The sequence below is a fragment of the Oncorhynchus nerka genome, linkage group LG22, assembly GCF_034236695.1.
Source record: "Oncorhynchus nerka isolate Pitt River linkage group LG22, Oner_Uvic_2.0, whole genome shotgun sequence".
Taxonomy (NCBI): domain Eukaryota; kingdom Metazoa; phylum Chordata; class Actinopteri; order Salmoniformes; family Salmonidae; genus Oncorhynchus; species Oncorhynchus nerka.
In genome coordinates, this window is record NC_088417.1 from 87,218,870 (window position 1) to 87,243,402 (window position 24,533).

Sequence of the window (24,533 nt, forward strand, 5' to 3'; positions counted from 1 at the left end):
TTGGTTATGGTGTTTGTGTTTGTTTACTGGTGGGAAAAGGGGAAACCAAGACAAGTCGCCCATGGGCATACACTACCCGTAGGTAGACTTTGTTAAATACACTAGTTAGAACTGGGCGGACCACCCACTGTATTTTTGGTTACATTTAACATTTACATTTAAGTCATTTAGCAGACGCTCTTATCCAGAGCGACTTACAAATTGGTGCATTCACCTTATGACCTCCAGTGGAACAGTAGTGCATCTAAATCTTTTCAGGGGGAGGGGGGGTGAGAGGGATTACTTTATCCTATCCTAGGTATTCCTTAAAGAGGTGGGGTTTCAGGTGTCTCCGGAAGGTGGTGATTGACTCCGCTGTCCTGGCGTCGTGAGGGAGTTTGTTCCACCATTGGGGGGCCAGAGCAGCGAACAGTTTTGACTGGGCTGAGCGGGAACTGCACTTCCTCAGTGGTAGGGAGGCGAGCAGGCCAGAGGTGGATGAACGCAGTGCCCTTGTTTGGGTGTAGGGCCTGATCAGAGCCTGGAGGTACTGAGGTGCCGTTCCCCTCACAGCTCCGTAGGCAAGCACCATGGTCTTGTAGCGGATGCGAGCTTCAACTGGAAGCCAGTGGAGGGAGCGGAGGAGCGGGGTGACGTGAGAGAACTTGGGAAGGTTGAACACCAGACGGGCTGCGGCTAGTTAGTTAGCTGTTGTTAACCTGTTAGTACTCTAGGGGCAGTATTTAATTTTTGGATAAAAAGACGTGCCCGTTTTAAGCGCAATATTTTGTCACGAAAAGATGCTCGAATATGCTTGGAATTGATAGTTTTGGAAAGAAGACAGTCTTACGTTTCCAGAACTGCAAAGATTTTCACTGTGTCCCTTAGAACAAATGCTTCGGGCAAAACCAAGATGTATGACCGACCAGGAAATGCACAGGATTTCTGAGGCTACGTTTTCCATGATCGCCTTATATGGCTGTGAATGCGACAGGAATGAACGGACTCTTTATCTTGTTTCCCCAAGGTCTCTGCAGCATTGTGACGTATTTGTAGGCATATCATTGGAAGATTGACCATAAGAGACTACAATTGCCAAGTGTCCCTCTTGGTGTCTGCGTGGCATTTGGTGCGCAAAACTCAGCTCCCAGTATTTTTCCATTCGAATCTCAGAACAAACCAGGCTACAAGGACGGTGCTTTCAATGGAGAGATATATGACAAACCACCTTCAGGATTGATTCAAACAACGTTTTCCATGTTTCAGTCGATATTATGGAGTTAATTCGGAAAAAAGTTCGACATGTAGGTGACTGAATTTTCAGTTAGTTTCGGTAGCCAAATGCATAGTAACAAAAGGGAACGATGTGTCCTACACAATCTTTCAGGAAAAACTGGACATCTGCTATGTAACTGAGTCTCCTCATTGAAACATCTGAAGTTCTTCAAAGGTAAATTATTTTATTTGATTCCTTGGCTGGTTTTTGTGAATATGTTGCGTGCTAAATGCTAAGCTAGCTATCACCGCTGAAAATCTGAGACGACAGGATTGTTAAGAAAAGGATAAGCTTGAGAGCAGGCATATTTATTTCATTTCATTTGTGATTTTTAGAAATCGTTAACGTTGCGTTATGGTAATGAGCTTGAGGCTGTAGTTACGCTACCGCATACGGGTTTGGGCGGACTATGAGGTTAAAGTAGGCTAGTCTAGCTTAGGGATGTTTTTGAATACTTATTGTTTCTTTCCTTGGGTCCAGCTCAGCCCCTTTTCTCGTTAACGTTGCGTTATGGTAATGAGCTTGAGGCTGTAGTTACGCTACCGCATACGGGTTTGGGCGGACTATGAGGTTAAAGTAGGCTAGTCTAGCTTAGGGATGTTTTTGAATACTTATTGTTTCTTTCCTTGGGTCCAGCTCAGCCCCTTTTCCTGCCCCCCCAATTACCGTGTGTTTTCAAATAAACCTAGAGTTTGACGGTAGATTTCAGTTGTCCTGGTTATTTCATTCACACTTTTACTTTGTCACTATTATAATTTGCCTGAGTTATGTTACGGGTCTTCGGTCTGCAGGTAGTATAACTTTTCATTACATTTCATTATAGTACAACGGTTTGATTTGTCTAATCTTAGCAATTTCTTCTTAGCTAGCTACATAGCCGTCTTTGTATCATAGATAATTGCGTAATTATCGTATTTCGTCGTCCTAACGTAGCCTACACTGCTATCTGCCCAGCAGCTAGCCAGCTAGCTAACGTCCACCGTATAGCAGCACTGTAGTAACTATTACCCTCAACTGAATGACTTGATTAGTGTAGTGTTAGCTAACTACATAGTTGTCTTTGCTGTCTTCGTATCAAAGATAATTGTGTAGTTTAGAGTGTGTAGTTTTAGAGTGATTATCTTAATTTACCGAGGTTAGCTAGCCAGCTATTTGTCGTCCTTAACGTAGGAGACACTGCTAGCTAGCCAACAGCTAGCCAACGTCTACCGAATAGAACTTAACCCGGTCGCATTCCGCCTCGCTCCACAGGTAGTATCACATTTTCATTTCATTTCATTACAGTACAACGGTTTGATTTGTTTGATCGTAGCTAGCTACATAGCTAGCTACATAGCCGTCTCTGTATCAAAGATAATTGTGTAGTCTAGAGTGATTTTCTAGGTTACCTAGCCAGCTATTGTCGTTCTTTTAACGCAACGTAACGTAATCAACACTGCTAGCTAGCCAGCTAGCCCCCGAATCAACAACGCAGCCACTGCCAGCTAGCCTACTTCAGCAGTACTGTATCATTTTTAATCATTTTAGTCAATAAGATTCTTGCTACGTAAGCTCAACTTTCTGAACATTCGAGACGTGTAGTCCACTTGTCATTCCAATCTCCTTTGCATTAGCGTTGCCTCTTCTGTAGCCTGTCAACTATGTGTCTGTCTATCCCTGTTCTCTCCTCTCTGCACAGACCATACAAACGCTCCACACCGCGTGGCCGCGGCCACCCTAATCTGGTGGTCCCAGCGCGCACGACCCACGTGGAGTTCCAGGTCTCCGGTAGCCTCTGGAACTGCCGATCTGCGGCCAACAAGGCAGAGTTCATCTCAGCCTATGCCTCCCTCCAGTCCTCGACTTCTTGGCACTGACGGAAACATGGATCACCACAGATAACACTGCTACTCCTACTGCTCTCTCTTCGTCCGCCCACGTGTTCTCGCACACCCGAGAGCTTCTGGTCAGCGGGGTGGTGGCACCGGGATCCTCATCTCTCCCAAGTGGTCATTCTCTCTTTCTCCCCTTACCCATCTGTCTATCGCCTCCTTTGAATTCCATGCTGTCACAGTTACCAGCCCTTTCAAGCTTAACATCCTTATCATTTATCGCCCTCCAGGTTCCCTCGGAGAGTTCATCAATGAGCTTGATGCCTTGATAAGCTCCATTCCTGAGGACGGCTCACCTCTCACAGTTCTGGGCGACTTTAACCTCCCCACGTCTACCTTTGACTCATTCCTCTCTGCCTCCTTCTTTCCACTCCTCTCCTCTTTTGACCTCTCCCTCTCACCTTCCCCCCCCCTACTCACAAGGCAGGCAATACGCTCGACCTCATCTTTACTAGATGCTGTACTTCCACTAACCTCATTGCAACTCCCCTCCAAGTCTCCGACCACTACCTTGTATCCTTTTCCCTCTCGCTCTCATCCAACACTTCCCACACTGCCCCTACTCGGATGGTATCGCGCCGTCCCAACCTTCGCTCTCTCTCCCCCGCTACTCTCTCCTCTTCCATCCTATCATCTCTTCCCTCTGCTCAAACCTTCTCCAACCTATCTCCTGATTCTGCCTCCTCAACCCTCCTCTCCTCCCTTTCTGCATCCTTTGACTCTCTATGTCCCCTATCCTCCAGGCCGGCTCGGTCCTCCCCTCCCGCTCCGTGGCTCGACGACTCATTGCGAGCTCACAGAACAGGGCTCCGGGCAGCCGAGCGGAAATGGAGGAAAACTCTCCTCTCTGCGGACCTGGCATCCTTTCACTCCCTCTCTACATTTTCCTCTTCTGTCGCTGCTGCTAAAGCCACTTTCTACCACTCTAAATTCCAAGCATCTGCCTCTAACCCTAGGAAGCTCTTTGCCACCTTCTCCTCCCTCCTGAATCCTCCCCCCCCTCCTCCTCCCTCTCTGCAGATGACTTCGTCAACCATTTTGAAAAGAAGGTCGACGACATCCGATCCTCGTTTGCTAAGTCAAACGACACCGCTGGTTCTGCTCACACTGCCCTACCCTGTGCTCTGACCTCTTTCTCCCCTCTCTCTCCAGATGAAATCTCGCGTCTTGTGACGGCCGGCCGCCCAACAACCTGCCCGCTTGACCCTATCCCCTCCTCTCTTCTCCAGACCATTTCCGGAGACCTTCTCCCTTACCTCACCTCGCTCATCAACTCATCCCTGACCGCTGGCTACGTCCCTTCCGTCTTCAAGAGAGCGAGAGTTTCACCCCTTCTGAAAAAACCTACACCCGATGTCAACAACTACAGACCAGTATCCCTTCTTTCTTTTCTCTCAAACTCTTGAACGTGCCGTCCTTGGCCAGCTCTCCCGCTATCTCTCAGAATGACCTTCTTGGTCCAAATCAGTCAGGTTTCAAGACTAGTCATTCAACTGAGACTGCTCTTCTCTGTATCACGGAGGCGCTCCGCACTGCTAAAGCTAACTCTCTCTCCTCTGCTCTCATCCTTCTAGACCTATCGGCCGCCTTCGATACTGTGAACCATCAGATCCTCCTCTCCACCCTCTCCGAGTTGGGCATCTCCGGCGCGGCCCACGCTTGGATTGCGTCCTACCTGACAGGTCGCTCCTACCAGGTGGCGTGGCGAGAATCCGTCTCCTCACCACGTGCTCTCACCACTGGTGTCCCCCAGGGCTCTGTTCTAGGCCCTCTCCTATTCTCGCTATACACCAAGTCACTTGGCTCTGTCATAACCTCACATGGTCTCTCCTACCATTGCTATGCAGACGACACACAATTAATCTTCTCCTTTCCCCCTTCTGATGACCAGGTGGCGAATCGCATCTCTGCATGTCTGGCAGACATATCAGTATGGATGACGGATCACCACCTCAAGCTGAACCTCGGCAAGACGGAGCTGCTCTTCCTCCCGGGGAAGGACTGCCCGTTCCATGATCTCGCCATCACGGTTGACAACTCCACTGTGTCCTCCTCCCAGAGCGCTAAGAACCTTGGCGTGATCCTGGACAACACCCTGTCGTTCTCAACTAACATCAAGGCGGTGGCCCGTTCCTGTAGGTTCATGCTCTACAACATCCGCAGAGTACGACCCTGCCTCACACAGGAAGCGGCGCAGGTCCTAATCCAGGCACTTGTCATCTCCCGTCTGGATTACGGCAACTCGCTGTTGGCTGGGCTCCCTGCCTGTGCCATTAAACCCCTACAACTCATCCAGAACGCCGCAGCCCGTCTGGTGTTCAACCTTCCCAAGTTCTCTCACGTCACCCCGCTCCTCCGCTCTCTCCACTGGCTTCCAGTTGAAGCTCGCATCCGCTACAAGACCATGGTGCTTGCCTACGGAGCTGTGAGGGGAACGGCACCTCAGTACCTCCAGGCTCTGATCAGGCCCTACACCCAAACAAGGGCACTGCGTTCATCCACCTCTGGCCTGCTCGACTCCCTACCACTGAGGAAGTACAGTTCCCGCTCAGCCCAGTCAAAACTGTTCGCTGCTCTGGCCCCCCAATGGTGGAACAAACTCCCTCACGACGCCAGGACAGCGGAGTCACCTTCCGGAGACACCTGAAACCCCACCTCTAAGGAATACCTAGGATAGGATAAAGTAATCCTTCTCACCCCCCCCCCTTAAAAGATTTAGATGCACTATTGTAAAGTGGCTGCTCCACTGGATGTCATAAGGTGAATGCACCAATTTGTAAGTCGCTCTGGATAAGAGCATTTAAATGTAAATGTTAAATGGGTCTCATTTACCATCCCCCCCCTAGACTGTCGGGCCAAAAGGGATTCGTAACACTCATTAATAAACACCACCGCACTAGACCATATATACACCTTACTCATTAATAAACACCACCTCACTACTGACCATATATACACCTCACACCCATTAATAAACACCACCGCACTACTGACCATATATACACCTTACTCATTAATAAACACCACACTACTGACCATATATACACCTTATACACACATTAATAAACACGTCCACCCCCGCACTACTGACCACATATACACACACAAATTAAACACCACCTCACTACTGACCACATATACACACACTAATTAATAAACACCACCGCACTACTGACCATATTTATACACACAAATTAATAAACACTACTGAACATATATACACACAAATTAATAAACACCACCTCACTACTGACCATATATACACACACTAATTAATAAACACCACCTCACTACTGACCATATATACACACACTAATTAATAAACACCACCTCACTACTGACCATATATACACACACACACATTAATAAACACCACCTCACTACTGACCATATATACACACACTAATTAATAAACACCACCTCACTACTGACCATATATACACTAATTAATAAACACCACCGCACTACTGAACATATACACACTAATTAATAAACACCACCTCACTACTGACCATATATACACTAATTAATAAACACCACCTCACTACTGACCATATATACACACACTCATTAATAAACACCACCTCACTACTGACCATATATACACACACTCATTAATAAACACCACCTCACTACTGACCATATATACACACACATTAATAAACACCACCTCACTACTGAACATATATACACACACTCATTAATAAACACACTCATTAATAAACACCACCTCACTACTGACCATATATACACACACTCATTAATAAACACACTCATTAATAAACACCACCTCACTACTGAACATATATACACACACTCATTAATAAACACCACCGCACTACTGAACATATATACACACACACATTAATAAACACCACCTCACTACTGAACATATATACACACACTCATTAATAAACACACTCATTAATAAACACCACCTCACTACTGACCATATATACACACACTCATTAATAAACACACTCATTAATAAACACCACCTCACTACTGAACATATATACACACACTCATTAATAAACACCACCTCACTACTGAACATATATACACACACACATTAATAAACACCACCTCACTACTGAACATATATACACACACTCATTAATAAACACCACCGCACTACATACACACAAATTAATAAACAAGTCCTTTCAACAAATCTTTTCAACATTTATATCAATGAATTAGCAGACATGTTGGTCCAGTCTCCAGCCCCAGGACTCACACTATTTCACACAGAGGTAAAAATGCCTGCTATATGCTGATGATTTGGTACTTCTATCACCAACCAAAGAAGGTCTTCAACAGAACCGTAACATTCTAGAGCATTATTGCCATAAATTGGGCCCTGGCAGTAAATAAAAAAACTAAATGAAAATCATGATTTTCCAGAAAAAAACCAGGATGTCAGAAATATAAATTTGCCCTGAACAACACAATAATTGAACACACAAAAAATGACTCGTACCTTGGTCTTGACCATATCTGCATCGGGAGACTTTAATATGGCAGTGAATGCATTCAAAGAAAAAGCAGACACAGCGCATTGTACGCAATAAAAATGAAATTACTCAAAATCCCAATTAGAATTTGGACCAAAATATTTGACAGTGTAATCCTACCAATAGCTCTTTACGGAAGTGAGGTTTGGGGCCAACTCAATAAACTGGACTTTAAAAAGTGGGACAAACATCCAATTGAATCCCTACATGCAGAATTCTGTCGAAAAATTCTACAAGTCCAGAGAAATACACCAACTAATGCGTGTCGGGCAGAACTGGGCCGCTTTCCAGTGGTAATGAAAATACAGAAAATATCTATTTTTTTGGCTACATCTAAATTCAAGTCTGCAATTTAAAAGCACTTCAAACTGATCCACAAAGAATTTGAAAACATCCCCGATTTTGATAAACTCCCATATCAACTGGGTGAAATACAACAGTATGCCATCACAGCAGCAAGATTTGTGACCTGTTGCCACAAGAAAAGGGCAACCAGTGAAGAACAAACACCATTGTAAATACAACCCATATTTATGTTTGTTTATTTTCCATTTTGTACTTTAATCATTTGAACATCGTTACAACACTGTATACATACACAAATGACATCTGTAATGTCTTTATTCTTTTGGAACTTCTATGAGTGTAATGTTTACTGTTCATTTTACTTTTGTATATTATTCTACTTCACTTGCTTTGGCAATGTTAACACATGTTTCCCATGCCAATAAAACCCATTGAATTGAATAGATAGATAGACTACTACCACTAACCTTTATACATGGTTAGAGAGAGAGGGTACTTCAGGCCGAGCTGGTCATCTTTGAAAGAGTCCACAAAGTCCTCCAGCATCTGCAGACCATGACGGTTTCCACGATGACACTTCCTGATAAAGATGGAGTCCATAACAGGCAGCTGGTAGCGTTGGGTTACAAAGCCATTACACAAGCTGTCTGGAGAGAGAGGAAGAGATTCTGTTAGTTCATGCCTTGAAAGTAGAGGTCAACTGATCAATCGGAATGGCTGATTAATTAGGGCCGATTTCGAGTTCATAACAATCGGAAATCTGTATTTTTGGACACAGATTTTGCAGATTTTTTTTAAACGCCTTTATTGATCCTTTATTTAACTAGGCAAGTCAGTTAAGAACACATTCTGATTTTCAATGACGGCCTAGGAATGGTGGGTTAACTGCCTTGTTCAGGGGCAGAATTACAGATTTTTACATTGTCAGCTCGGGGGATCCAATCTTGCAACCTTACAGTTAACTAGTCCAACGCAATAACGACTGTTGCACTCCACAGGGAGACTGACTGCCTGTTACGCGAATGCAGTAAGCCAAGGTAAGTTGCTAGCTAGCATTACATTTCTTATAAAAAACCATCAATCATAATGACTAGTTAATTACACATGGTTGATGATATTACTAGATATTATCTAGCGTGTCCTGCGTTGCGTATAATCTGACTAGGCATACAAGCATACAAGTATCTAAGTATCTGACTGAGCGGTGGTAGGCAGAAGCAGACGCGAAACATTCATTCAAACAGCACTTTCGTGCCTTTTGCCAGCAGCTCTTCGTTGTACATCATGCATTGCGCTGTTTATGACTTCAAGCCTATCAACTCCCGAGATGAGGCTGGTGTAACCGAAGTGAAATGGCTGGCTAGTTAGCGCGCGCTAATAGTGTTTCAAACGTCACTCGCTCTGAGCCTTGGGGTGGTTGTTTCCCTTGCTCTGCATGGGTAACGCTGCTTCGAGGGTGGCTGTTGTCGTTGTGTTCCTGGTTCGAGCCCAGTGAGGAACGAGGAGAGTGACAGAAGCTATACTGTTACACTGGCAATACTAAAGTGCCTAGAAGAACATCCAATAGTCAAAAGTTAATGAAATACAAATGGTATAGAGGGAAATAGTCCTATAATAACTACAACCTAAAACTTCTTACCTGGGAATATTGAAGACTCATGTTAAAAGGAACCACCAGCTTTCATATGTCCTCATGTTCTGAGCAAGGAACTGAAACGTTAGCTTTCTTACATTGCACATATTGCACTTTTACTTTCTTCTCCAACACTTTGTTTTTACATTATTTAAACCAAATTGTTTCATTATTTATTTGAGGCTAAATTGATTTTATTGATGTATTATATTAAGTTTAAATAAGTGTTAATTCAGTATTGTTGTAAATGTCATTATTACAAATCAATTTAAAAATCAGCCTATTAAATCGGTATCGGCTTTTTTGGTTCTCCAATATCGGTGTTGAAAAATCATAATCGGTCAACCTCTACTTGAAAGTATGCTATAATTGATTGAGACATGATTGACTAATGCTATGTATAAAGTCTGTCATTATAGTAATCATCTTCAGGAGGTTATGGGTCACGGACAGCCTTGTGTAAGTTAAGGGTACTGTCCAGTGCCAACTCTCCAGCTAACTTCACCTATCAAATAAGACCAGTATGGTTTGAAACCAAAGATGACCGCTACCAGTGACAGTTTGACCTGACAAAAACCTTTGGGTTTGACAGAGTAGAAACCGACAGCGTGTCCATCCTTCCAAAGGAGCTTGGCGAAGTGGTTCTGTCCGTGGCACAGGAAGGGCACCTCAGGTTTGTCTATCTCACCCACGCGGTACACGATACGGTTCAGAATGTACAGGACGATCCGTTCACCAAGACTCCTCACCTGGGACACACACACAGATAAAGACTGTCACTTAATGAAATGTTAAGGTAACACACACACACAACTCTCCTCTGAAGTGTTTACATGAAACACACTGAACACACTTTCCTCTCTGCTCAATTGACATGCACTCTAGTAGGACACACGTGAATCAGAAGTACCTTGGCTCAGTACATGGCATAAGTAGTCTTTCACCTTCCACGTAAATGTTGGAAGTGACTGTTTTTACAGCTCTGTAGCTCTGCCAAACAGAATAGAACTGACATTTAACTGTGGGTTTGGATCATGACCCTGAACACTGCTCCTAGTTGTATACCACCGTAACACACTTCCCACCAGTATGTGTGTCTGTCTGTACATGTGCACGCTGAGTGTTTCTCTATTGTTCGATGCTAATCAGAACCATTTGCTGGGCAAACTGACAGAAACACACACACAACACATGCAGAAGTTGAGATGCTGTTCAAAACAATGTCATTATGCATAAACATGCCAGGTTAGTTTGTGTCTGTGTGCGCTCAGTCATGTTGTTGTAGGATCCTGTGTGTCCTCCCTCATATCCCGTCAGACTGAGCCTCTCCTCACACCAGATAGACAAACCCAATATCCTACCTCTACAGAGTCGGTATGTGACACCTTGTGTTTGTGTGTTTCAATGTGCTAGCTTTATGTTTCTCGATGTGTCAACTCAACAATCATCTCGTGTTGTATGTGTTGCAGTTTGTGAACCTTGAGGAGGCCAGTTCTGGAGGGGTCGGAGGTTCTGAGGATGTCCTCGACAGACCACCACTGACCCGCCAGAAACAAAGCTACCGCTAGAGAGAGAGAGAGAGAGAGAGAGAGAGAGAGAGAGAGAGAGAGAGGGGGGACAGAGAATTAGAGTTAGATGAGTATGACATCTGGTTAGAATCCAAACGTATCTCTGTAAAATATAAACCCCCAGACATGAAACTTTTCGATCTGATGTGTGTAAGCTTGTAGCTTTAAATAAAAGAGCTTACATCCATCTATGTGGTGGAAACGACCAGCTTTACACTGTGACTGTATCAACGGACAGACAAGAGGCTAGAGACTCGTTCTGTGCTGAGGGAGGGATGTACCTGTGAGCTGGTCCTCTGGGGCGAACAGGGCCAGAATCTTATGCTTCAGGTCTCCTCCATAGATGGGAACTAAACCAACGTTACACAGACTGATACAGATCTGAGGGAGAGCCAGAGAGACATGGGGTTAGAGTCAATTAAACAAACCATGCATGTAGTACTGTAGGTGTGTTTGTGTGACTACCATTCTGTGGCTGGGCAGGGTAAAGCTCTCGGCCTTGTCGGGGATGATGTATCGTAGCTGGGTCATGTAGCCCTCTGCTGCCTGCTCCTCCTCCTCATGTCTCACTGATCCCAACACGTCCACAGGGAACTCCATCCCTACAGGGCAGGGGTCACATGTCAGTGGTCAGAGTCACTCAACATGCCAAACAAAATACACAAGTCTATCACGTCTATCACTAACACACAGGGGGAATGATTCCTTTTACACAAGCAACACTTGGTACCTGTATTCTGTTTTCCTCTAGGCCCAATGCCTTGTCCTCATCATTCCCAAAATAAACCCAATCAATCCAAATGGAATTACACAATGTCCAATCAGACAAGGACTGCACAATAAAACCATGCTATTCTGATGTTACTATGAAATCAACACTTCAGTGACACTTCCAATGCTGCCCTCCCTGGAAGAAACAAACTGACTTATAGAACACCTATGGGTGTCTTAAATTCACGGTGTGCCAGAGTGTGTTCAGAGCTTGGTTAGATTGTCCCGTTTGTAATGTCAGAGCAGCTCTTGGAGCGTTGGGTTCATCTGAACATTTTGACCTCATAACGACAGTCAAGAACCCAAGCTAAGTGGCTAAAAGTTGGCTAGCTTACTAGCATTTCCAGACACAAATGAGAAAACACCTCACTCTGACCATTTTACTCGCCCTAGCAGAGCTAGACGGGAGGTTATGTTATTTAGAGCATTGGTGATCAACTGTGCTGCTGACTGACGTTTTGGAAACGTTTACTGCCACCGGTCATATTCAGGGTATTGCACATTTGGAAATGCATCTATTATTCTGAGCTCTGTCACACTCAGATGAGAGTGCTCTGAAAATCAGAGTAGATAGCCAGAGTGAATTTACAAACGCACCCTACATATAAAACCCTCAACATGGACTACAAATAGGACATGCCATTTCCATCCGTGGTCCTCCGGAGCTCAGTCGGTAGAGCTCGGCACTTGTGGGTTCGATACCCGGGACCACCCATTGTAAAAATGTATGCACGCATGACTGTAAGTAAGTCACTTTGGATAAAAGCGTCTGCTAAATGTCATATGCAGTGTATTCGGAAACTATTCAGACCGTGATTTTATCCACATTTTTCTTCTAAAATGTATTAAAATGTTTTTTTCCCCCTCAATCTACACACAATACCCCGTAATGACAAAGCAAAAACATGGTTTGTTATTTTTAATACATTTGCAAAAATGTCTACAAACTGAAATATCACATTTTATAAGTATTCAGAACCTTTACTCAGTAATATGTTGAAGCACCTTTGGCAGTGATTACAGCCGCGAGTCTTCTTGGGTATGAGGCTACAAGCTTGGCAAACCTGTGTTTGGGGGTTTCTCCCATTCTTCTCTGCAAATCCTCTCAAGCTCTGTCAGGTTAGATGGGGAGCATTGCTGCACAGCTATTTTCAGGTCTCTCCAGAGATGTTAGATTGGATTCAAGTCTGGGCTCTGGCTGGGCCACTCAAGGACATTCAGAAACTTTTCCCGAAGCCACTCCTGCATTGTCTTCGATGTGTGTTTAGGGTCGGTGTCCTGTTGGAAGGTGAACCTTTGCCCCAGTCCAAGGTCCTGAGCTCGCTGGAGCAGGTTTGTCTCTGTACTTTGCTTTGTTCATCTTTGCCTCGATCCTGACTAGTCTCGGAGTCGCTGCTGCTGTAAAACATACCCACAGCATGATGATGCCACTACCATGCATCACTGTAGGGATGGTGCCAAGTTTCTTACAGACCTGACACTTGGCATTCAGGCCAAAGAGTTCAATCTTGGTTTCATCATACCAGAGAATAAATGTTTCTCATTGTCAGAGTCCTTTAGGAGCCTCTTGACAAACTCCAAGCAGGAGTTGTGCCTTTTAATTATTATTATTTTTCATTTTTAAAAGGTACTCCTCCCCACATCTGTGCCTCAAAACAATCCAGTCTCTGAGCTCTACGGACAATTCTTTCGACCTCATGGCTTGGTTTTTGCTCTGACATGCACTATCAACTGTGGGACCTTATATAGACAGGTGTGTGCCTTTCCAAATCATGTCCAATCAATTGAATTTGCCACAGGTGGACTCCAATCAAGTTGTAGAAACATCTCAACGATGATCAAATGGAAAAGACCGGGCTCTGGCTAGGCTACTCAAGGACATTCAGAGACTTGTCCCGAAGCCACTCCTGTGTTGTCTTGGCAGTGTGCTTAGGGTCGTTGTCATGTTGGAAGCTGAACCTTCACCCCAGTCGGAGGTCCTGAGCACTCTGGAGCAGGTTTTCATCAAGGATCTCTCTGTACTTTGCTCCATTGATCTTTCCCTCGATCCTGACTAGTCTATTCCTCCAGGGGGTTAGAAAGCAGACTAACTGCTTCTCGCTCTCTGAATGAGTCTCCAAACCGGCAGTTGGGGAGGATTACAATTAGAGAGAAGACTTGACTATCTACTGCCAATGTGCCCTTAAGCAAGTGTTCCTCTGCGGTTCACCCAGTGCTCGATCTGTGTATGTGACAGGAGCTAGAATATGGGACGTTGGTGGTAACCATAGTAATAGATAAACGTTCTCTCAGAAAACAGATATTTTGGATGTTACTGTGCTTCATGACATTACTGTGTAAACGTTAGTTACTTTTCCCTATAGGCCACCTTGAGGCAGCCTTGAGCCCCCACTACCTTTCTAGGGCCCTAATAAAATCTGTGATGAGGAGAACGTGGACGGAATCATGCAATACAGACATTAAAATGGAATTCAACAAAATTCATAATTGCATTGAACTTAGTAGGGAATCAACTAAAAGTATTTAAAATTACATTTTGAATGATTCTGTACACTATACTTTCTTGTTTTGTCACAAACTGAAATTAGACAAATCAGAAATTTAGCAACCAGGAAATGACGGAGCGATATCTGCATAGTGCATCTAACTACAAAAAGTAGCCTATGCTTACCTGGCAGAATGATAGGATTATTTGCATCAGTCCAATGGGTATTTGTTTTGCAAATTCTACCATCACCTGTGCACTACAAAAACACTACTAAACTACAGCCTTTTGCTGGTGCACACCGGAATTAAAATGGGTACTACACACAGACCTCAAAATTGGTTTCCTGATGTGGTTTAAAGGGATAAGTCTGTATTTTGGGTAATTCTCTACTTGCCCAGAGTCAGACGGACTCATGGATACCATTTTTATGTCTCATCATGCAGTTTGAAGGAAGTTAAAAAAGGTAGCATATTGTTATCTTAGCTGGAAGTCTGTGGGTATCTACTAGCCAGCTCCCCTCAAAAGCAGGGAAAAAGACCTAACTACTAAAAAGCTGGGGGGTTAGCACTTGGTACTCTAAGTATTCTTTACAAGTATATATGAAATTAGAATATTTTGATTATAGTTGTTGGAAAAACATTTATTTTTGGAACTATTTTCTCAGAACTAAGCATTTCATTAATGCAATGTGATAGCTGGCACAAGGATAGGCTGTGCGCAAGTGTCAACACAGCTGGACAGTTTTGAATGAGTTTGCTAGATATCAAGTAAGCAATGTTTGAGAAGAATACATCAATGATAAACCCCACAGAAGAAGAGTTAAGACTGCCATTGGTTATCCAAAGCAATATTTTTACCTTGCAGCTGTGACTTTCACAAACTTCAAGATTTCCACCGATCTAATGTCCATTGCTTGTGTTTCTTGGCCCAAGCAAGTCTTCTTACTTTGGTGTCCTTTAGTAGTGGTTTCTTTGCACATTTCGACCATGGCCTGATTCACGCAGTCTCCTCTAAACAGTTGATGTTGAGATGTGTCTGTTACTTGAACTCTGTGAAGCATTTATTTCTGAGGCTGGTAACTAATGAGTTTATCCTCTGCAGCAGAGTTAACGCTGGGTCTTCCTTTCTAGTGGCGGTCCTCATGAGAGCCAGTTTCATCATAGCGCTCGATGGTTTTTGCGACTACACTTGAAGTTTAAAATTCTTGACATTTTCCAGATTAAGACATGAAGGTCAGTCAAAGTAATGATGGACTGTCATTTCTCTTTGCTTATTTGAGCTGTTCTTGCCATAATATTGACTTGGTCTTTTATCAAATAGGGTTATCTTCTGTATACAACCCTTACCTTGTCACAACATCAACTGATTGGCTCAAACGCATTTTAGGAAATAAATTCCACAAATTAACAAGGCACACCTGTTAATTGAAATGCATTCCAGGTGACTACCTCATGAAGCTGGTTGAGAGAATGTCAAGAGTGTGCAAAGCTGTCAAGGCAAAGTGTGGCTATTTGAAGAATCTCAAATATATTTTGATTTATTTAACACTTTTTGGGTTACTACATAATTCTGTGTGTGTTATTTCATAGTTGATGTCTTCACTATTATTCCACAATGTAGAAAATAGTAAAAATAAAGAAAAACCCTTGAATGAGTTGGTGTGTCTAAACTTTTGACTGGTTCTGGAACTCAGTAAAATCTTTTAAATTGTTGCATTTATATTTTTATTCAATGAAGTTTGCTCAGAGTTTTTTTTACCCAGAGACTATTATGAGAGCATAAAATTGCCAAGCCAAGATGGGATGTTTCCTGCGGGATATAGCAGTCCCATCAATGGGCATTCAATGCCCACCAGCACAAAGTGCAATGGGGGAAAGATGATAATATAACATTATCTGATGATTAAATTGTAGCTAGCTTTTCTGATGATAATATGTGATAGCCTGTCCACGAGAAAATGTACAGGCCTGTCATCCATTACATCCTTTTGAATGCACTCCTCAAATCCTAAGAATAGCAGGAGTACAACTGCTCTAAAAACTATGCTCTGTTCTTTTTTCATTATTCAAAATTGAGTGGTGCCATTATGTCTTTATTCAGCTTCATTCAACTACTTTCCTAAATAATTGTACAATTTCCACAACCTTGAGAAACTAATAAATTGACTTGACTTAGTTTTAGCTATGTAATAGATAACAGCATGCCACTAAAACAGAACAGCTATTATGACCTTCAAGTGTGTTCTCCTTTGTTTATTTCAAATGAATAAACATTTCCTGGTCCCATTTTCCTTTATTTCTCACACAGGTTGAGATGGGAGATGTGCCTGCTGTGGACAGTCCACAAGGAAGGGACTCCATGTCTGCTGGAGTAAAAATCACATTCAGAACCAGAATAGAGGACAAGCCTCAGCCGTTGCTGGCAAGTACTCAAAATATGCCATCAATGTTCTGGTTTACACTTGTTGTCATGGGATTGACCTGTCCAGACATCTATACTAACAAAAGGACAGGTAGCCTAATTGCCACTCCAGGATAGTTTGCTTGACTTGGGGAAAGTGTGTGTGTGTGTGTGTGTGGGGGGGGGGGGGGGGGTGTTCAAAACTGGGGGAAACAGATACCTGGAAAAACAAAACAGTGAGGACGAATTTTGTAAAAAATGAAAGGGAATCAGGGGAAAAAGAATAGTGCCCTACCTTCCCTGCAGCCAGCTGCTCTACAAGTCTGCACTCTATCCCCCAAGCTCTTTTCTTGATCAGAATCATTTGGTTGCAACCAGTTTGAGCTGGCATGTGTCACTACTGCCTATTGCCTTGGAGGGCTCAGCGCCCCGCCTATATGATCCAAGTTCGAGGTAAACATGTCGATCTTGCACACGCACACACAAACAACCCAACACCCACATCAGAAACACCAAACAACCCCACACTCACTCTCTCTGAACAGCGCCCCACCCACAGAACATTACCATGGCATTCCAGCCTGGAAATTCCAGACCTTTGCTGTATGTTCAGTTAGGGCAGGTTTTAACACCCCGGCCTGTGGTCCATTGGAACAGGGTGAAGGAGGGGTGTTAAAACCTGCCGTGTGTTCCTTTAGGTGTCCCCATGCTTCACATCTGACACAGTTTGTGCATATATCATGATGCCACTGATATGTTTGTTAATTTTCATCTCCGGGAAGGATATTTGTCATTTGTCTTCGGCTGTTCGTGCACACAATTTTCTTCCCAAGGCAAACCAAATGTTGGTACCTGAATTCTAATCCTCTTCATCAAATCAAAGTGTATTTGTCACGTTCGCCGAATACAACAGGTGTAAATCTTACAGTGAAATGCTTACTTACAGGCTCTAACCAATGGTGGGGGGAAAAAAAGTATGTGTGTGTGTGTAGGTAAGTAAAGAAATAAAACAACAGTTGACATTTGAAAAAAAGAGTAGCAAGGCTATATACAGACACCTGTTAGTAGCAAGGCTATATACAGACACCTGTTAGTAGCAAGGCTATATACAGACACCTGTTAGTAGCAAGGCTATATACAGACACCTGTTAGTAGCAAGGCTATATACAGACACCTGTTAGTAGCAAGGCTATATACAGACACCTGTTAGTAGGCTAATACAGACACCTGCTATATACAGACACCTGTTAGTAGCAAGGCTATATACAGACACCTGTTAGTCAGGCTGATTGAGGTAGTATGTACATGTAGGTATCGTTAAAGTGACTATGCATATATGATGAACAGAGAGTAGGAGAAGTGTAAAAAGAGGTGTTGGCAGGTGGTGGGACAATGCAGATAGCCCGGTTAGCCAATGTGCGGGAGCACTGGTTGGTCAGGCCAATTTAGGTAGTATGTACATGAATGTATAGTTAAAGTGACTATGCATATATGATAAACAGAGAATAGCAGCAGCGTAAAAAGAGGGGTTGGGGGGGGGACACACACAATGCAAATAGTCCGGGTAGCCATTTGATTACCTGTTCAGGAGTCTTATGGCTTAGGGGTAAAAACTGTTGAGAAGTCTTTTTGTCCTAGACTTGGCACTCCGGTACTGCTTGCCATGCGGTAGTAGAGAGAACAGTCTATGACTGGGGTGGCTGGGGTCTTTGAAAATTTTTAGGGCTTTCCTCTGACACCGCCTGGTGTAGAGGTCCTGGATGGCAGGCAGCTTTGCCCCAGTGATGTACTGGGCCGTACGCACTACCCCCTGAAGTGCCTTGCGATCGGGGGCCGAGCAATTGCCGTACCAGGCAGTGATGCAACCGGTCAGGATGCTCTCGATGTTGCAGCTGTAGAACCCTTTGAGGATCTCAGGACCCATGCCAAATCTTTTTAGTTTCCTGTGGGGGAATAGGCTTTGTTCGGCCCTCTTCACGACTGTCTCGTTCATTGGTCAACAGTACTTCCATGAAGTGAGTGTTTGTCGTCATTCAACGATAGATGACCGCAAATGTTTTCACTTGAGAAATACTGCACCAAACATCTTAGTTTGAAGTAAAATTGCACGACTGAGCTCATTGGCAAAAACGTCAAAACTGTCATGAATAGTCGGAATGAATTATCTTACATTCATTCCGACTATTTTGAGGAAGTATATACAGGCTACAACATCTCAAGACGGACAAACCGTACTACTGTGTTTTTTTTTTCAAGCTAAGGTCTTTTAAGGGTGTATACGTTCGGTTCAGTAACAAGAGTTGGGCTTGGCACCAGCCGAACCAAAACATGCAGAAGCCTTTAGGCCAGGGTGGCGGTGTGGTGTTAACACCTGCCCTGCTGACATTTTGTTTTGCTCCTGGTTTCTACCATGTTACACACTACTGTCACACCAGCGAAATGGGGAGTTAACAAGAAGGATATAAACTCTGCCTAACTACAGTAGGTTCTTCTTTTCTCAATTTGTTGAGGAAAACCTACCGTTGTTATTGTATGGAACTGGACGCCAAAATGGGGAAGAACTGTGTGTAAGTGATTGTATGCAGTGTAGTATGTGAACTCATGAGACTCATCTTCATATCAGCAGAGACCAAAATAACACCACACTAATGACACGAAAACAGCCAATCCAAATTGGCCATCAGGAACATCCAAATAGAAATGAAAGCTCAGAGTATGCCTATCAAATGCACAAACATTGCCTTCGGAAAGTATTCAGACCCCTTGACTTTTTGTTACAGCCTAATTCTAAAATTGATGAAATAAACAAAAAACATCCTCTGCAATCCACACACAATACCCCATAATAACAAAGCAAAAACAGGTTGAGAAATGTTACGCAAATGTATAAAAAATGCTAAATCTGAAATACCTTATTTACTTAAGTATTCAGACCCTTTGATATGAGACACGAAATTGAGCTCAGGTGCATTCTGTTCCCATTGATCATCCTTGAGATGTTTCTACAACTTGATCGAAGTCCATCTGTGGTAACTTAAATTGGACATGATTTGGAAAGGCACACATGTCTATATAAAAGGTCCCACAGTTGACAGTGCATGTCAGAGCAAAATCCAAAAAAGCCATGAGGTGGAAGGAATTGTTCATAGAGCTCAAAGAGAGGATGTGTTGAGGCACAGATCTGGGGAAGGGCTTCCAGCATTCGTATATGGAAGAAATGTGTAAACACCAAGACTCTTTGTAGAGCTGGAAGCCCAGCCAAACTGATCAATCGGGGGAGAAGGGCTTTGGTCAGGGAGGTGACCAACAACCCGATGGTCAACACTCTGACAGCACTCTAGAGTTCCCCTGTGGAGATGGGAGAACCTTCCAGGAGGACAACAATCTCTTGAACACTCCAAATAAGGCCTTTATGGTAGAGTGGCCATTCCTCAGTAAAAGCCACACGACAGCCCGCTTGGAGTTTGCCAAAAGGCACCTAAAGGACACTCAGACCATGAGAAACAAGATTCTGTGGTCAAACTGAAACCAAAATTGAACTGTTTGGACTGAATGCCCAGCATCACATCTGAAGGAAACCTGGAACCATCCCTACAGTGAAGTATGGGTGGCAGCATCATGCTGTGGGGATGTTTTTCAGCGGCAGTGACTGGGAGACTCGTCAGGGTCGAGGCAAAGATGAATGGAGCAAAGTACAGAGAGATCCTTTATGAAAACCTGCTCCAGAGCGCTCAGGACCTGACTGGGGCAAAGGTTCACCTTCCAACAGGACAATGACCCACAGCAACGACAACACAGGAGTGGCTTCACGACAAGCTTCCTAATGTCCTTGAGTGGCCCAGCCAGAGCCCGGACTTGAACCTGATCGAACATCTCTGAAGAGACCTGAAAATAGCTGTGCAGTAACGCTCCTCATCCAACATGACAGAGCTTGAGCGGATCTGCAGAGGAGAATGGGAGAAACTCCCAAAATACAGGTGTGCCAAGCTTTTAGCATCCTACCCAAGAAGACTCGAGGCTGTAGTCACTGCCAAATGTGCTTCAACAAAGTACTGAGTAAAGGGTCTGAATACTAAAGTTTAAAAAAATATATATATATACACATTTGCAAACATTTCTGAAAACCTGTTTTTGCTTTGTCATTATGGGGTATTGTGTGTAGATTGATGAGAAAAACTTTAATCAATTTTAAAATAAGGCTGTAACCTAACAAAATGTGTGGGGGGGGGAAATCAGGGGGTCTGAATACTTTCCGAAGGCACTGTACCCGCTGTAGTTAACCCTTGGCTCGCACTACGTGTGTGTGTGTCCGGCTGTACATGCGTGTGTGCACGTGTAGCATACAGTTGAAGTCGGAAGTTTACACACCTTTGCCAAATACATTTAAACTCAGTTTTCACAATTCCTGACATTTAATCCTAGTAAAAATTCCCTGTTTTAGGTCAGTTAGGATCATCACTTTATTTTAATAATGTGAAATGTCAGAATATTTGTAGAGAGAATTATTTATTTCAGCTTTTATTTCTTTCATCACATTCCCAGTGGGTCAGAAGTGTACACACACTCAATTAGCATTTGATAGCACTGCCTTCAAATTGTTTAACTTGGGTCAAACGTTTCAGGTAGCCTTCCACAAGCTGCCCACAATAAGTTGGGTGAATTTTGGCCCATTCCTCCTGACAGAGCTGGTGTAACTGAGTCAGGTTTGTAGGCTGTGGTGTCCCATGGTGTTTATACTTGCGTACTATTGTTTGTACAGATGAATGTGGTACCTTCAGGCATTTGGAAATAGGCCTTGAAATACATCCACAGCTACACCTTCAATTGACTCAAATTATGTGAATTAGCCTATCAGAAGCTTCTAAAGCCATGACATAATTTTTGGGCATTTTCCAAGCTGTTTAAAGGCAGTCAACTTAGTGTATGTAAACTTCTGACCCACTGGAATTGTGATAGTGAATAAGTGAAATAATCTGACTGTAAAAAATTGTTGGAAAAATTACTTGTGTCATGCACAAAGTAGATGTCCTAACCGACTTGCCAAAACTATAGTTTGTTAACAAGAAATTTGTGGAGTGGTTGAAAAACTAGTTTTAATGACTCCAACCAAAGTGTATGTAAACTTCCCGACATCAACTGTACATTACCTAATGATGGTAATAGTAATAGGGGTAGTGCAGGAAACAGACACCCAATCGGGGCCTCAGAGCTGGCTCCTAGGTACGTATACAATGTGTGATGTCACAGCAGATGTAGGATTACCCACCACGCACAAACCGTAAATAGTGTGTGTGTGCACTCAGACAGGCAAATGTGGAGGTGCAAAATCAAAGAGCAATTTAGCTTGTTTCAATATACACACATATACAGAGTTATAGACTAAAATATGCTTGCTGTAACATAATGGATTGCTTTCCATACATATTCTCACACACCCCTTCTCTGGGAGATAGATAGCTGATAACCGTGTGTTTTCAATCACTCATGTTTTTTTTAATATTTTTTTATTTAACGTTTATTTAACCGTCATGTCTGACGAAGCGTAATATTCTTCATCCAAACCTTTACCCTCTACTCCCCCGCTGGTCTCACCTCTACCCCACATACAGCCTCCTCTGACTGGGTAGTGGTAGGGCCAGCTCAACCCTATGGGTCTTCCCTCTACCCCACATACAGCCTCCTCTGACTGGGTAGTGGTACGGCCAGCTCAACCCTATGGGTCTTCCCTCTACCCCACATACAGCCTCCTCTGGCTGGGTAGTGGTAGGGCCAGCTCAACCCTATGGGTCTCCCCTCTACCCCACATACAGCCTCCTCTGGCTGGGTAGTGGTAGGGCCAGCTCAACCCTATGGGTCTTCCCTCTACCCCACATACAGCCTCCTCTGACTGGGTAGTGGTAGGGCCAGCTCAACCCTATGGGTCTCCCCTCTACCCCACATACAGCCTCCTCTGGCTGGGTAGTGGTAGGGCCAGCTCAACCCTATGGGTCTTCCCTCCTACCCATAGAGACTCTGGGCTATACGTTAAAATATTACATAGATATAAGCAACATTCTAATGCGTTTGTCTGTTCTGACATTCACTGCCTACCTCATGTCAGAGAAGCATGATGGCCCCATCTGCCCTCACAAACCCAAACACCACCGATCAGGCAGCATCACCAGCGACGTGGAAGGCACATCACCAGCGACGTGGAAGGCACATCACCAGCGACGTGGAAGGCACATCGCTTTTGGAAACCCACAAAAACATTCAGTCTTTCCCCTTTCCATCTCTCTCAGTCTTCACAGACAAATAACCAGACAATACTACCTGTACCCGGGGGGGTGGGGGGCATATTGCTACACCACTGTAACCTACTGTCAACTACCGCAAACAGTGCAACGAAGTAAACAATATTTTAATGTCAAGAAATAAGATGGTCTTGTTGAGGTCCTTAAATAAAGGTTAAATAAATGTTTTAAAAAGTCGAACCTAATAACGCACAAACACATCAACTGTAGGATCTCTAATAAAGTAGGTTACATGTGCAAGAGTAGGAGGGGGCGTGGCGGTATAGGGCATACTCAGCAAAAACTTGCCACTACATATATCGAAGTTCATCAAGCAAACACTATGCGAAATGCAATATTTCCTAGTAACCCAGGTGAGGTGAACAATAACTTTGTACAAAATGTTAAGAGAATCCTCATTCCCCACAGCACACCTCACCCTGATACTCAATATTTCATTCCCAAATTCCTGACCGTGCTCTTGGATGCCGCCGCTAGTGAAAACACAGGCCCTATCCAAACATATTTGACCAAACAAATGTTTAACAGAAACAACACCTACATGTATATAAAAGAGAATGTAAGCTGTTCTTAGCGAGCCTTCCTGTAATCCTGTCCAAAGTGATGCTTACTCATCAGCAGGGCCGAACCAGCGCCAGCACCGAACATCCATCCCACGCAGCGTGTTTCAGGGCTCCAAGCACTCCGGCAATCTCCAATATAAAATACACTGTGCACGTGAAATGATAGGAAACTCACCTAATCCTGTTGATGACACGTAGCCTGTTTCTTTGACTTCTTTTGGATAAACTATAGGTTTTATTTCTTGAATGTTTTGAAAAGCACACACGCCTCCGTTGCTAGCTTGTCCTAGCCTGTGAACACTGCGTACGCTCTCCGTGTGTGCATTGCCTGCTGGGACAGAGAGAATTTGCCAGATCGCGCAAGGCAAACGTTCTACCAACATAACCAACCAGGGACCACAGTAAGACAGGCCTACTCAAATATTTATTCAGAACATTATGAGAGCAAAGTACATGATTATAGGTATTTATAGTGGCTTTATATCTCTTGATATATAACTTGATTTGCAATCACTCTGATATCCTAAAAACATTTATTTTAAGTAATCCTAGGCTACATATCGTTTATTCACATACATGTGTGTGTGTGTTATACTGGTGCTTTATAAATCCACAAAGCATTGAACAGTAGATAGAGTCAAAGCGGTAAGAAACGACTTCTCTTCCGTTTTCAGACAAGCAACAAAGGTAGCCTTTAGGCTAGGCTACAAGGTATGGAGCCTTACATCAAAGTGGTCTGCTGTGTCCCACATAGGGGTAAGGAGTACAGCAAAGTGGTCTGTCCTGTGTCCCACATAGGGTTAAGGAGTACAGCAAATGGTTGCATACACATATTTTGCAGTTGTTATCCCGAGTGTAGCGAAATGCT

At 43.7% G+C, this 24,533-nt stretch overlaps 1 protein-coding gene across 1 annotated transcript in view; it reads right to left on the reverse strand.

The window, feature by feature from the left end:
* fam169ab (family with sequence similarity 169 member Ab) overlaps positions 1–24,026 on the reverse strand; it is a 36,817-nt gene extending 12,791 nt beyond the window's left edge. Inside the window, exons 1-6 of the mRNA XM_065007530.1 lie at positions 23,841–24,026; positions 11,616–11,752; positions 11,432–11,531; positions 11,061–11,146; positions 10,160–10,331; positions 8,417–8,596 (exon numbers count right to left, since the gene is read on the reverse strand). Coding sequence (XP_064863602.1) covers positions 8,417–8,596; positions 10,160–10,331; positions 11,061–11,146; positions 11,432–11,531; positions 11,616–11,750 — 673 coding nt within the window. The 5' untranslated portion in view covers positions 11,751–11,752; positions 23,841–24,026. The remainder of the gene's footprint in view (positions 1–8,416; positions 8,597–10,159; positions 10,332–11,060; positions 11,147–11,431; positions 11,532–11,615; positions 11,753–23,840) is intronic.
* Positions 24,027–24,533: the final 507 nt, after the last annotated feature.